General features: G+C 32.2%; 1 protein-coding gene across 2 annotated transcripts in view; it reads right to left on the minus strand.

Moving 5' to 3' along the window:
* Window positions 1-15442, minus strand: part of CPED1 (cadherin like and PC-esterase domain containing 1) — a 286576-nt gene that overhangs the window by 149367 nt on the left and 121767 nt on the right. For both annotated transcript variants that reach the window (XM_090287436.1, XM_090287437.1), the window contains 7 exons: window positions 14916-15058; window positions 14033-14105; window positions 12719-12886; window positions 11760-11864; window positions 9846-10015; window positions 4965-5035; window positions 3812-3862 (listed from right to left, as the gene is read on the minus strand). In XM_090287436.1, coding sequence (XP_090143562.1) covers window positions 3812-3862; window positions 4965-5035; window positions 9846-10015; window positions 11760-11864; window positions 12719-12886; window positions 14033-14105; window positions 14916-15058 — 781 coding nt within the window. The remainder of the gene's footprint in view (window positions 1-3811; window positions 3863-4964; window positions 5036-9845; window positions 10016-11759; window positions 11865-12718; window positions 12887-14032; window positions 14106-14915; window positions 15059-15442) is intronic.

A 15442-nucleotide genomic window follows, 5' to 3' on the forward strand; every position in this document is an offset into this window, starting at 1 on the left:
CTTCTGCTCAATCCCATTAGAAAACTTAGTATATTACTTCACACCATTGATTCTAAGCCATTTTTAAGAATGTTTCTATTTGGTAGACCAATTCTTACAAAAATATCTTGGTAAGAAAAAAAGAAAAATAGCTATACAGGCATATATACCAGCCATTGCTAAATTATATTGTGTTCATATATGGAATAACCAAATTACTCAAAAACTTATCAAATGTTTTTCAAAGAAATAATATCAAATATTTAGTTCCAAAAAACTTTTCAATAGACAATAAAGTTCCAGTAAAGAAAAACATATCTAATTCTACAGAAATCAGTAAAACAAAAATGTCTTTGCGCTGCCTTGATAGTAAATATTCAGTGATGTTTAACAATTTAGCAACAAAAAAGATAACAGAATTCCCTGCAGGAGGTTATACAATTGAATTTAAAATAGATTATCTTATCAACAGTTGTCTCTTCCTCTATTTTTTTTAATCCTCACCCAAGGATATGCTTACTGATTTTCAAGAGGAAGGGAAAGAAAGAGAGAGAGAGGAACATTGATGTGAGAGAGAAACATCCATCAGTTGCCTCCCATTTGCATCCTGAATGCGGATTGAACCTGCAACCTTTTGTGTACGGAATGATGTTCCAACCAACTGAGCCACATGTCCAGGCCTCTCCCTCTATTTTTATGTGGCAATCACAATGAATTTCCTAAAATCAATCTGATAATTTGTCTTCAGTGTTTTAATGGTTTCTCATCACCTCCAGAATTCAGTCCAATCCCCTAATAAAGCAGGCAAGGAATTTCACAATCTCTTCCTTATCTTCCTCCTCATGTGTTGCATCTCCCTTCACATCCAGGACTTTGTGCTTCAGCAATACCAAAATGTTTTGTTTCTTTGATAGACATGGAGATGCACAACCAAATCCATGGTAATGGGTACCACGAACCTTATAAATATTTTATTCTAATTCTGAGAACCAGGTCACAGTATAACTTCCATCATTCAGTAAAACAATGAAAATAAAAAAATATCTGTAAATTTCTCACCCACCCTCTATGGTTTTTACCATCAATGGAAGAAAAAAACTACTCAGATATAAATTAGGAACAATAATAATATAACAGATATATTAGAATTTCATTGTAGGAAAAACTTGTAATGAAAAAAATAAAAAAGTAGTCAATTTACCAGATTAAGTCAGTGAACTGAATAAACCACCTGCCTGATTAATTTTACCTGTTATAAAGAATTTTTATCTGGCTGATAAATATAGGTAGATTGCACCTATAATTTTGATGATCATATCACCTCCTAAATTTTTTACAATAAATTAAAAAATAAAAGAATGAGGATAAGATTATATTATTAGATTTAATCTAGAAAAGGATCATAACTTTGTATTCTAATTCAACCACTTGTTAATAATGCATTTTTCATCAAAGATTTTTTTCCAGCATAGTCTGTGTTTGAGGCACTGAGTTAACACAGTAAAAACAGGCTGTTGTTGTTCATGAGAGCTGATTGACATGCAGGCTGTGAACCCAGCCTAACACTTTAAACATGCTGACATGCGGTGACATGAAAGGTGCTTTACAGAGGACCATTTCCTAGGCAAACAGGGAATTTAAATACTTGCACTACGCTTTTATGTTCTAAACCAGCCAAATAAATAATAAAATGGAAAATTTTTCTTCAAAATAGTAATCATAGAAGACGTACTTCAATTTAACATATATTTTTTATGAAATAGTCACAGAAAGTTAATTTCCCTGTAGTTTACACCTACACTTAACAGTGAAAGTTTCCAGTGGGGCTCTCCCATTGCAACACTGAAACTCAGCCCTACATGCAATAAAAATATGTGATCCTGCTTTTAAGCAAGATTCCAGCAAGTGCTTGTTGTGGGTTTCATTAGAAACTTCACCTCTGGCTTAAGTGCTACATCCTAGCCCCCTGCTTGAAAGTTCACATATTCCTGATATCATGTTCAACTGAATCATCAGTGTTGCTGATGTTTCCTTAGCAACCCGCCAGCCCAGTCCAAACTTGTCTCCGGCCAGCTTACCTTAGCTCTATGGAGAACCCAGTGTGGGGTATGATGGTAGCAGGCTGCTTAGCCTACTTGGCAGGTATGTATGGGAAAGCTGTTTGAAGACTTGGCTGCTTTTAATGTATTTCTTTTAACCACAGAATTTTATTGCCCTCTTGAGGGATCTTCATAACTCATATTAAACACAAGAACAGCTTAAACTCTGAAATATAGTCCCACCTGTTCTGAGGCATTATTCAGTTATCTTTAAAGTCTTTTACCATAGAAGTAGGAAGATTAATTAGGAAGACACAGGTCAGACTCATTTTTTTTAACATAAAAAATGAACAAGGTTGAAGAACTTATTTAACTTATTCACAATATCTACACCATGTTACCTGGAAACTGAAAAAAATGAGATAGTAACTTCATATAGTAACTTCATTTTATAAATGAGAAAATATAAGACCAAAGAGGTGAACTGGCTTTCCTGATGCTGCATCAGCCCAAAGGCTAACACACAGCAGACTCTTGACAAATGTTCATTCTAATCTTGCTCCTACTTTCTCACTACACACTAGGCACCAGTTCCCTCAGAGAATTAAGTTGAGTAGCGTGTATTTCTCTAGGAGCAGGATATTGAATGATAAGTTCAGGGAAAGAACAGCATAAGTAATATCTGTTATCTTTTCCTGATTAGCCATACCTTATGTAAAATGCTTTTTTTCCTTAATTGGATATATTTGTTGATTCTATTAAACCATCTTATTATATAACCTTTCAATGTACCCTAATTTTAATGATACTGTTAAAACATAATGAATGAATTAGATTACATTTTAGAAGACACAAATTAGACTTTATTAAATTAGAAGACATAATAAATTAGACCTTAATTCACAATTATTTTTAGCTTTAATGTTTTACAATAGACTTTTTTATTTGTGAAAGGCTAAATTTCCTAAGTACATGTTTTAGCATCAAATATAGGTATATATATTTATATTTATTATAAAAGTTGAGTAAACATTTCAAAAAAATGGCTAAGTATAACTCACTTTTTCCATCATATCATTATAGGATATGAAGATAATTCATGAGCTTTGGACAAAGAATATGAAGACCTGGTTCATGACCCAGATCAAGCATTTAATAGACCTGTAATCTTGGAAAAGTTAGATTCTCTAGAATAAATTATTTGCAAGACCACTGGAATAATGCAAAGCAGACAGTGAAAAAATTATTTTTAAATTTTAAAATCCATATAATACTTGAAATGTCATATATATTTTTCTTGATTATACTTATGTAAAAAAATTCATGACTTTTAAGTAACTATATTGAAAATAAGCTTAAAAGCTCTCAATTATCATACAGAAAATTTGACTCAAGTACTATTCATTGTATCAACAATTTGTCAGGAATGGAATAACTGTGGGGTGGTGAGTCCTAAAAATCAATGTATAAAGTAGGGGAGCTAAGCTTTTCCCCTTGAGCAGCCTCCAAGGTAAAGCCTTAGCACCCTTAGGGCCCCTCAACATAAGTTGGGAGGTCACAGGCCTTAAACAAATAAGCGTACAGCATAACATTTCAAGTTCAAAAATAGAAGATTAAAAAATATTCTTAGGAAAAGTGGTAGAATTGACTGATTCAGAAACCTCATAACTTCCAAAAATCTACTTAAAATAAATCAGTAGCCTAAAGAAACGACATAAAGTAAAATGATAGTTTATTCAAAGCAGGGTCATGCCTGTTAATAATGCTGCTGAAACACTTCCATTGGAACTCACCATTCCTGCAATGCACTTCTTTGGTTTCATTCATAATTTGTGGAAGCACAACTAAAAAAAAGTGTAAATTTAAATTGACAATTTTTAATCAAAATAAAAAGAACACATATTCAGTAATTTCAGACACAGCATAATTTAATAAAACATTTTATTATTTAACTTTATTACATCAGAAAGTACTTCTAAGTGAAACTGAAAGCTACGGTAAAATAAAGAAGTTATCTGTTTCAAATCTCAGAAGAAAGGTTATTTCAAATAGGAAAATATTAAGGGAGAAATATAAATAGTCTAAATGCCATTCATCGCCTCAAGGTGATCTCTCATGATTCCTTTTAGTTTTATGAACCTGTGACTATAATTTCCCAAATTATTAGAATTAGTGAAATTCCATTCAGTCAGTTCAACTGATACCTACTCTAAGTTTCTGAATTCGACCAAATATCTATCTAAAATATTTCTTAATAAATATTCATGGTACAAATGAGTGAATAAAAACACTGAGTGCTCAAACCATTTATTTAAAGAGCAAACAATGGAGGGAGAGAGAGAGGGACAGACTAGCAGTTTGTCATCAGTTCTTCACTGGGTCTGCTGACTCATTCTATTGGAGCAGGGATTTCCAAACTTTGGTGCACTCAGAATCATCTGAAGGACTTGTTAAAATAAAGAATGCTGGGCCTCATACCCAGTGATTTTGACTAGGTAGATTTGACTTTTCCAAGTTTCTGAGGTGATACTGATGCTGCTGGCTTTATCGTATTTTATTGGATGATTATAGCTTATTTTATTTATCTTGTTCACTATTATTGCAATAGTGATGGCTTCTATTTTTTCATTTACTAATTTTTGTAATAAAATTTTGTAAACATTTTAGATTATTTCTTCTAAATGAATATCCAAAAATGGAATTTCTGGTCTATAAGAATAGCTTTAAAGTGTTTCTTGTATGTCATTAAATGACCCTTTACGGAACGTTCTAATTCATACATCTAACAGCAACGTGAGAATACTTACTTTTCTACACTCTCCCAACCCTATTATTTTTAAGAATAAAAACATCTCCAAATATGAGGGAAACAACACTTCCTTGTTTAATTTTCATTTTTGATTGCTAATGAAGCTAAACAATTTTTATATGATTTTCTCCTTTTACCTTTTTTATGTTCAGTTGCATCAAATGGCACTTGTGGTTTTTCAAAGTTCTCATCCTTTGTGAAAGAATTCCTACAAAGGTAATGCCAAACAACTTGATCAATGAAATGAACAAAAGTCATGGAAATTACACCTAACAATCTTTTTTTTCTTTTTTCTATGTGGGTACAGCTTTTTGCTGAACACAAAGAAACACTTTCTGCATTTTGTTCTTCAAAACTGGCAATCTTGCCTCAAGTGTGGTGGGTGGAAATCTCATCATCTCTAATCAGCAGAAGCACATTTGAAAAAAACCAGGGCAAATAGTCACTCTTCAGTCCAAAAGAAGGCAATCTCTGATAGCTGGGGCCCAACAGAAGTGATTCAGGAACACACATTCTTATTGGAATCTGTTTGGCTAATTTAACAGTCTTGAAGCAAGAAGCCTTGGAAATTGTGAGGCACAGACTGAGAAGAACATACATATAGTCTAAGAAATGCAAATGTACCACGCAGAAAGGCTTGCCAAGCCTTCCACCCTTAAACTCTGATCAACAGTAGTGAGTGGTAAGGGTTAGTTACATCTTGGTGTGTTGGCCTCATTTTTTCTGTTTTATAAGTAAATGCTTGGCCAGACTGCTCCTTAAATCCTCAATTTTGGGAACAAAATAATCTAAATTGCAGACAGAAAATTGCTGGTCCTGATAATAGAGAAAACTGGGCAGGATGTGACTTGACTTTCCTGTGCTTTGTTGTGAATCTCCATTTCTACTGCAACAAAACAGAGATAATAATGCTGGCCTAACTTCACAGAGATGCAATTAGACTTAAATCAAATGCTCTGTGCTTGATTACACTTCATAAACATTTATCATCCCAGATATGTGCTGGGCCCTGTGGTACAGAAGAGATGAATAAGCCATATTCAAGTCCTTCAAAATATAAACGTCAGATAGGAAATTAAGAAAAATCAAGGAATTAAAAATATTACTGTGTGATTGTTTTATTGCAGTTTTATTTTTATCTAGGGGTGTGTGTGTACACACACATATATATAAAATGAAGTATCGGTAATTAGGGATAAAAATAATGATGTCTAGGACTTACTTTAAAATAGTTTGACCCTTGAACAACATAGGGGTTAAGGGTACAAGGCCCAGTGCAGTCAAAAATCGACATATAACTTTTGAGTCATCCCATATTTAACTACAGTTGGCCTTTTGCAACCAAGGATTCACCCAACCACAGTTGAAAATAACATTTTCGATCTGCAGTTGGGAATCTGCGGTTAGGAGTCTGTGCTTGGGAATGTGAAAATACTGTTTTCGATCCATGGTTAGTTGAATCTACAGAGACAAAACCCAAGGATACTAACAGCTGAGTGTATTTATTGAAAACTATATGCTATAACTACCTGCGCAGTTCAAAACAGTGTTGTTCAAAGGGATTCCCTTCTCCCAAGGAATTAGAAAACAGATAAAGCAAGCATGGAATAAAATATGTTTAATTGAAAACCTCTGAATTCACACGAAGGAAAGACTCTTAAGTGAAGCTCATAAAAGATAAAACCCTGAAATGCATGTAAACTAAATTTTGGAATTTTACTATCTTAATGAAATGAGATGATTTTGTACGTTAAGGCAACCTACTGGTTTCTCATTCAATTCTGTGAATAAATTATGTTTTGAAAATAGGAGTTTTCATGGAAAGCATATGAATAGAGGAAAGTGCACCTGCAACTTTATTTCCAGCAAAGTGAAAATTAGCAGAGTGCATATTCTATTCACATTTATTTGTAAACTAATTCTGTTGGGACCGCTGTATTTTGAGCCTTGGGACAGACATAATTGTCACCTTTTCTAACTGTTGCTCTTCTGACTTTATCTCTTTTCGCCTTGTTGCAGGTGATCTGATTTAAAAGAAAGTAGGAAGTCATTAAACTCCATAAGTAGTATAGGTCCATAAAATTGGCTTTTTCTGTAGGAAAAAAAAAAAAAAAAAAAAAAAAACCTGAAGGTGACCATTGTGAAGAAAAGGGCAGTGATGAATGACTATACTTGACCTCCCTGTCCTGTCTGCCTGATGTACTGGAATAAAGCACCAGACCGTGGATGTGAAGGTCAACTCTCCTTCCATTTGTGTGGCTTGAGTAAATGACCCACCTTCTCAGGAACTCAGTTTCCCCATCTGGAAAATGTATACATTATGAATCCTTGTAATACAGCACAAATGATAGCTTATGCTCACAGGTAAATTTGAATATAATTAGAATTGAGTGTTCTTTCTTAAAATGTTCTAAGAGGAATTTACTAATTGCTTCCTGATAAAGATCTGAAGTTTACTTCTCACAGTGTTAACTTTGATAAAACTGACAATTTTATCGTTCTTTTCTTATAATAAATGAAAGTATTTCCCCCCTGTTGATGCTACAGTGAATTTACGATAGTATAGCAACACGAAAAAAGAAAGCAACTAATGTTTACTTCCTACCTGCATGGCAGCCCACCACACACCACACAGTACATGCAAGTTGTCTTAGATAATATTTCTGGAATAATACATGGCAGGTCGTATAATCCATATTTTACAGATATGGAAACTGAGTCTCAGAAGGGTCAAAGCTTTACCTGCTGTAATTAATAAACACCAAAGTTGGGATTTTTGAATCCCAGTCTGTCTGATTTAAAAAAGTTCTGACCATTTCTAACAACACTCAACACTGGCCATTAGTAAATTCCATTATTGAAAGGTAACCCAAGAGTTTTCTGGGGAAAGGCAAGGCTTTGTTCCAGGTGAATCAGTGGCTAACATGACTAGAAAATGCTGAAGAAGAATCAGAGGAAGAAGCTGACTAAAGACCCAGCCAAAGCCTTAAATCGTGCAAAACATACTGTTGATATGATGTAACTGCATTTGACTTAACCACTGTGAAAATTCATCCAGCTGTAAAGTTTTCACAATATTTAAAGCAGAAGTATGTCAGTTAGGATTTTCTTCTGCAGAAGGTTTTTTTGTAGTGTAATATCTTTATCACCATCTATCATCAAATATTTTAAGAGTATCTAATGTTTAGATAATATATTAGCAGCATGCAATATTTACATCATAAGTTCTCAAGCAGAAGGAGTACATTGCAAGGATCTTTTTTGCTGCCAGTTATAGGCTGTTTTAAGTTAGAAAACTGAATAGCAACACTGAAAACTGTAGAAATGTACTTTTCTCAGTAACACTTGACTTGTTGTAACATTTAATTATCCATTTGGTTCTTACAGAAAAATTCTTAACTGTAATTGATGGTTGTTGATGTAATAGTATATTGCCTGCATTTCTATTTCTAGTAATGGGCTTTATGTGCTAGATTTTCATATCCTTGAGCCTGGGCAAGTGCACACACCTTTTAAAAGAAAGGTGGTTTACTTGCATAAAACTTATCCATTTTTGAGAGATTGTTAATATTCTTGAAGTGGTTTTTGAAGGTGTAAAACAAATGGTGAGAATTTGAATTGGTCCCTCTTATTCTAATATTGAAATTAAATCTACTTAATTTATCAAGTCATGTTCATGCCCTGATTTTATATACTTGTATCTATCAAAAAAACATAGTGATACTTGAAAAAAAAAGTAATCATGGTTAGGGTTGGGATAAATTCAATATTCTGAATTTAAAGTAACTTATTTGGCTAACTTAACAACATATGTGGAGCTTGAAAAAAACACTTTGTCAGGAAACAACCTTTTCAAAGCTTGCATATCTCAAAGGAACTTAAAACATATCTACTCTTCACCGGTTGATAATGAAAGATGAGACAGTTTTGGATTATTTCAATGAGTGCAAGAAACAAACACAGGGGCATTGAACTGTACTATTTAAAACCTAATTTTCAAACAAATAAAACCTTTTGTCAGGCCTCCTACTTCCAAGTGTTGAAGGAATAAGGCCAACCTCATAAAGTGTTTACAATTAAAGTGATATCTTATCCTGAGAGATGTCTTAAGAATTCATCAAATATATAATTACTTGTATTTTTGAATTGCAGGAAATAAAGAACTTCTTATAGAATTGCTTTCACTATCTCCTGAGGCAGAAGGAAATGAAGTCCAAGTCCATTGAAGTCATTCCTGAGGGGGACTGTCAGACATATGATTTCCATGGCCTGTGTCTTTCACCTCCCTAGGAGGTTTAGTTTTGCATGTTTTCCTGGCCATAGAAGATCAATATTCTCTTAATTCTATTATGTAAAGGAGAAGTAGATTTAGCTAAATCCTAGGGCACTGCCCTTTTCACCAGCTACAGGAGGTGTTAACATGTTCACCTGGCCCATCCTCCCTCTTACACCCTCATTAGAATGGAAATGGAGATGAGAGGCCAAGAAACTTTTCTTACAGCCCAATGCTTTCCTTTAGAAGAGAGAGGTACTATTTTCTAAAAAAAATTTTTTTTCTAATATTTTGGGAGAGATATACATTTTTATAAATTTGGATAGATTTTGCCCAAAATAAAGTCATACCTCAAAAACCCTCTAAATAAATGCTTATACTGATGGTTCATTTAAAAAAAAAATAAACTCACCTAATTACTTCTGTCTGACGTGTCCATAATTCAAGGATATATATTATTAAATAAAATTAGATTGAAACTTAACTTTAAACATTACTTTTTAGCGGAGTCAAGTCCACTAAACTGTTGCTTTGAAAAACTGTTGGATATATTTTTGTTACAGTGTTTGAAGACCACTAGAATCATTATGGTTTCGATGCTTTAAAGAAACTTATTTTCCAGAGCATGAATTTTTGGACATGCTTGTTTTTATTGCTTTCTTTAATGTAGGCAAAGCCTTTTGAAATCAGTCTTTAGACAAGAGATTTTTTTGGACTGCACAATTCAAATTTGTGGCTATCTTACCATTCCAACGCATGTAGCTGTGCCTTTTTATTCAGGAGCTGAAATTGATCAAACACATTTAAAAGAGATGAGTATTGAGTCAGGACTGAACCAGGTTTTCCCATAGGATTTGCCATATCATAAAATCCACGTATCAAAGTTCGAATCCCAGGAGAAGTTGATGGGAATAACTGAGAAGGAATATTCAAAAACAGAATATCAGAATAAGAGGTAGACAACAAATTAAAATGTAATATTACTAAGAAAGTAATTTATATCCATATTTATTTATTTAAAAAATCAAATATTTAATAAAAACCTATTTTCAGTACCAAAATTTTTCTGTGCAGTTGTCAAAGTAAATGCCACTTTTAATTAGGTACTAATTTTTTTGATGATCATATTTCCAAATGGGGTGAGTTTTTGTTCTCTTTTCATTTAATGTAAATAGATGTCTTCTTCCTACAGATACCCAAGAACAGCTGAATAACAGAGTGAGTCAGGCAGAAGGAAAACTGAGGAGGAATCCTCTTGTGTTACAAGTGAGTTATGTCAAAGTGAGAGATATTAATACTACCAAAAATAAAAATCTATATTTATTCTCTTTCAACTCTCAGAGTCAGTAAATAATTTTTTCTCCTGCAAAATAATTTTTCAGTTCTTCCTCACAATGTGCCAAGAGATGTTCTTGACATTCACAATATCTTAAAGGATGAATTCCTGAAGGATGAGGCCAGGTCTCTTTGACTATCTTTGTATAGATGGAGTCAAACTGTCATGAATGTAATGCTATATTTCAAATAATTAAAACGATAATCCATTCATTTAATTCTCTTTGGGGCAATAAGCTTACTTTGAAACCTCGAACATATGGTGCTAAATTATAAAAACAAGTGTTTAACACCCCTTAATTAACTTAGTAAATTGGTTATAACTCATACAAGTAGCACATGAATACAAATATTTTTTAATAGTAAGAAACAAATATTTGATGCAAATACATTAATAATAAATTGTCACTGGATTTTTAAAAATGTTTTGTATAAACAAATCTTAAGTAGAAAAATACAAATTTATTATAGTCTAGCTGTACAAGTGGCAAAACTAGAAACAAAGCAAATATGTGTAAATTATCCATTGCTATTGATCAATAAATTAACAGTACCCAAGAAAATACACAGAAAAGAAAATGCCATATTTTAGGCTGAGACCAGTAAAAATTATTATTATTATTTACATTTTCTTTCTTTCTTCACATTTTCTTAGTTTGCTGTGAGCTACAACAAATTAAGATTTAGGTAGTTTTCTTAAATATTGTTGTTATATTTGATAATATTTGATTTTACACAACAAAAAAGGCATTTTAAGCGGGAAGAAATTTTGGTCACATGTAAATATTCTGAAGGTTAAAACAAAACTTGTTCAGGAAAATTTAGGTAACTTCCCCATAAAAACAGTCAAATCTGCCCTGACCAGGTGGCTCAGTTGGTTGCAGCTTCATCACCTACACCTGAAGGTTGCGGGTTCAACCCCTAGTAAGGGCACACACCTAGGGTTGCATCCCTGCAGTCAGGGCACATATGGGAAGCAACCAATCAATGTTCTTCTCTCACATCAATTTTTTTCTCTCTCTCTCCTTCTCTCTCTAAAAATCAATGCATATACCCTTTGGTGAAGATAAAAATGCTGTCAAATCCTGGTAGCTATACTAACCCCATATTCTTTTCCTTTAATAAGTTACATTATTTGCAAATTCTTAAAAATGGATCCTGCTCATCTTAATATTTAGATATCTGAAAAGAGAAAAGGAGCTTACAAAGATTTCTGTTTCTTAGAGAAATAGCTTCACCTAAATTGAAGTTAAAATCAAGTATTTATGGCTGATCTGCTATAAACTCAATAATCAAGAGGAATTAAACATCACTTTTGTTTTACCAGCTGGAATTGTCCCAAATTCCCAAGTTCCTTTATGAAAGTCATAATTGAGTTAATCTCTTCTAAAGATAGGCAATGATTTAGTTCATTTTCGTAGTTTTCACCCTATAATAGGAGAGGGAAAATAAAAACAACTCCTAAGCAATTGCTAATAGCCGAGTTGCCTCCTACTTCACAACCAATAAAATCTTGAACTCTGTAAATAAACAGCTGAGCTAATTAATGCTAAATAACACCTAGTAACCTCAACTTGTAACAACAGTGTCTGAATATAAGGTAACTTCCTATTTGACAAAGAGAACCTGAATGAAATTGCTCAATAGTGCTTTGCTAGGAAGGCTGGGGAGATGAGCCCAGAAGGGTGGAAGGTGTGACAGTTTGGGAATGCAGAAAGTGTCCTTTAGCCTTCAGGCACTGGAGAATGGAGCAACAAAATATAAAGAACAATACTGTACTTAGTAATCTATATAAATATTTTGAGGCACCTAAAAAACTTATATTAACATACCATAAAAACTAATCAATGCTACTCTGGAGCTCTATGCCCTAATCATTATCTAATCAAAGATGTTAACTGCATGTCAATGCTTTAAAAAATTAGTATTATAAGCCCCTTGATATCAATCTAGAACACTCTTTGCTATTCTAGACTGCCTCCAAAAGTTATAGTATTCCTTTTAAAGTATTCTATAACATATAATATGTCCACAAAAGTTTCATAGGAATTAGGAACTATTTTATTTAATTTCAACTCATATCTTTATCATAATCAGGCACATACTTAGCTGACACTGAAATAACATTAGTCTTCAGGTCAGAAAACTATTAAAAGCTGTAATATAACTGATACAAATTAATTTCAAATGAATTATCAAGTTGCTTAATTGAACGATAAAGAAAATACCACCTTGTAAAAGTGACTTGAAAAACTATTTGTCAGTATAAAAATATGCACTGACCTTAAATACACCTGATCTATAAAGTCTCTGAAATATCTCAGAAAATATGGAAAGTGAAGATTCGTTAGAGAAGAGAAAGTTGAAAGTGTCTTTTAAAAGGAATTCTTCTGTGTTTTGGTCCTCAAAATCCATATAATCATCATTTTGAAATCTTAAATGCTCATGTACCTGTGAAAAAATAAAAACACAGAAAATATTTTTCATTGATTTGCTTTTGATAAAGAGGGATAACTTCTAAGACATGATTCATTTCCTGTTGGACTGTAGATCAGAACTGACATCTAGTGGCCTTTTTGGAGGTCAACAGTTTCATAAAAATGTAATATTCTTTTGAAGATAAAATTCTCTAAAAGAAAATTAACTAATGAATCATATAGTCACATTAGTTTAGCTTGAAACCATTGTTGAAGAACTTGTGCTCATGGAAGATAATATAAAACATTTCTAAACAATAAAACTTAAAAGAGCATTATCACAAACTATTAGGTGTGTGTAAAATAATGAATGACCATTAAAATTCATAAATTCATAAATTTTCAAAATTTTATGGATAAATATTTAAACTAGTCAACCAAATGTCTGAGCCACATACAATGTAATTATTCTCCTAATATAAAAGCTTGAAAATCAGTAAATGCTATAGGAAATTGAATTCTGGTTGCACAGAATTTTACTTTGTCTCTCTTCTCTTCTTTCCACTCCATATCCCAAAATAAAGCTTTCTATAGACAAATTCAATCCATTTTTTTCATTAATGGCTATTTTAGATTTAAATATCTTGGAGGAAATGATCTGAGTGAGTTAATCTGATTTGAGAAGAAGTAAAAGATTCAGAGTATAAGTGTTCTTCAATTTATACTAGAAAAATTATATATTCAAAAATTTATATGGCCTTTTAAATTAATATACAGGTGAATTTTAAATATCTATATGTAAAAAATAAGTTACCATTTTATAAACCCATGTGAATAAGCAAGGTAATCTGCTAGTGTCTACTGATTGTCTAAATGTCTACTTTTCTTCATTAACACTTAGCTTTATACCATATTTATTTCATAAACAGTGTTTGAACCACAGAAAATCCATGCATGTTCTATAGGAATGCATAGGGGGAAATGGAACTCAAATAACAGATTCTCCACATACTAGTTAATTCTCTGAACTGTCGTTAATATAATTAATGACTTTAATTAAATTGCTATTTATTGACTCATTACTATGAATTAAACAAACAGAAACACACATACATTCATACACACACACACATCCTTCAGCAAATGGTGGACACTCACACGAGGCCTCTGGCACGCTCACCTGGAGCACAACAGGGGACTTGAAACTGCCATAACCGATATCAAAAGTTAAAAGATGAAAACACAATCTGCATCTGAAATAAAAACACAGGTAACAAAATTATATTCTACTTTCTACATTTAATTCATTATTTGAAGTTATATTGTTATATATTTGAAATTATATTGTATATTAAATACATATTTGGAATTATATATTAATATATATAGAAAGCTACTATTGTTAAATTTAAAGGGCTGTAATAATCATCTACAATTACATACAATTTAATTTTGGATTTGAAATGTTTTGTTTCTTACAGAAAATACAACTATATCTAAAGTATTATAACACATTAAACTAAACAATGAAGTCACTTTGTGAAAACCTAAATATGGAAAAGGAAACTCTCCTATTCCTACGTGCCAGGCATTCTTATCCATATGTAAAGCATGATAAAGTTTAATTGAGTCACCTCCCTTGTTTGGCACATGGTATTTAACATTTCCCTAGAAAATAGTCATTGAATTACATTCAAGATAACAGATATGGAGAGAGGCATTACTGAATTTTGTAAATAAAATTCTATGAATAAAAATATACCTATTCAATGGTAAGTATATATGATAGAAATAGCTAAGCCTAAAAAGGTTCAATTTTAAAAACCAATTTAAGTCACCATGACTTTACTTTCTGTCACCACTATTTAGATACTGACAAGTTTGTAATGTGCTCTGATGTTTTAAGATCTATAAAAAAGGAAACATAAGTTTGGAAGTTTGTATATGTATACTGATATAATATGTTCAGAAAAGAACCTACTTGTGATAATTAAGATATATGTTCACTAACAATCGATTTCTAGAAGGAACTTTTTTTAACATTAATTTTTATTTTTTTTTACCTATCCAAGGCCTTTGGTCCCAGAGAAGATGTTTCACTGAATACTTCAGCTGCTAGCAGGAGTTTACTAATTGCTTCCTTCATGTTATCAAAAGCCTGAAGAGGTGAACTGGCCCTCAGGAATGTCTCAAAAAAGGTTTGTAGCTGTGAACAAAGTAAAGAATTCATATGTTCAAACAACATCTCAATTTGTCTCTATCATTTTCGAGGTGACCAATTTAAAGGATTCCTTTAGGTTTTCTCTGTCACGACTTAAAAAAAACTCCTAAATATAAAAGTTTGATGATCTAAGACATATATAGTATATACTATATATTGAAAGAGTATAATAGTCTGCAACCATATAATAAATACACAGGTGAGCAAAAAGGAGGTTAACAAAAATAATAAAAAATAACTCAGTAACAAATAAATAATAATGCAAAAATAGTTTTGCATACTAACACTGTAAACCAATTTTTGCCAACCCCTGTGCATGTTGTATATATAATATATAATACAGATTAATTACATATAGTTTTAAAACAT

The sequence above is a fragment of the Furipterus horrens genome, unplaced genomic scaffold (assembly GCF_987537825.1).
Source record: "Furipterus horrens unplaced genomic scaffold, mFurHor1.1.pri manual_scaffold_9, whole genome shotgun sequence".
Classification (NCBI taxonomy): domain Eukaryota; kingdom Metazoa; phylum Chordata; class Mammalia; order Chiroptera; family Furipteridae; genus Furipterus; species Furipterus horrens.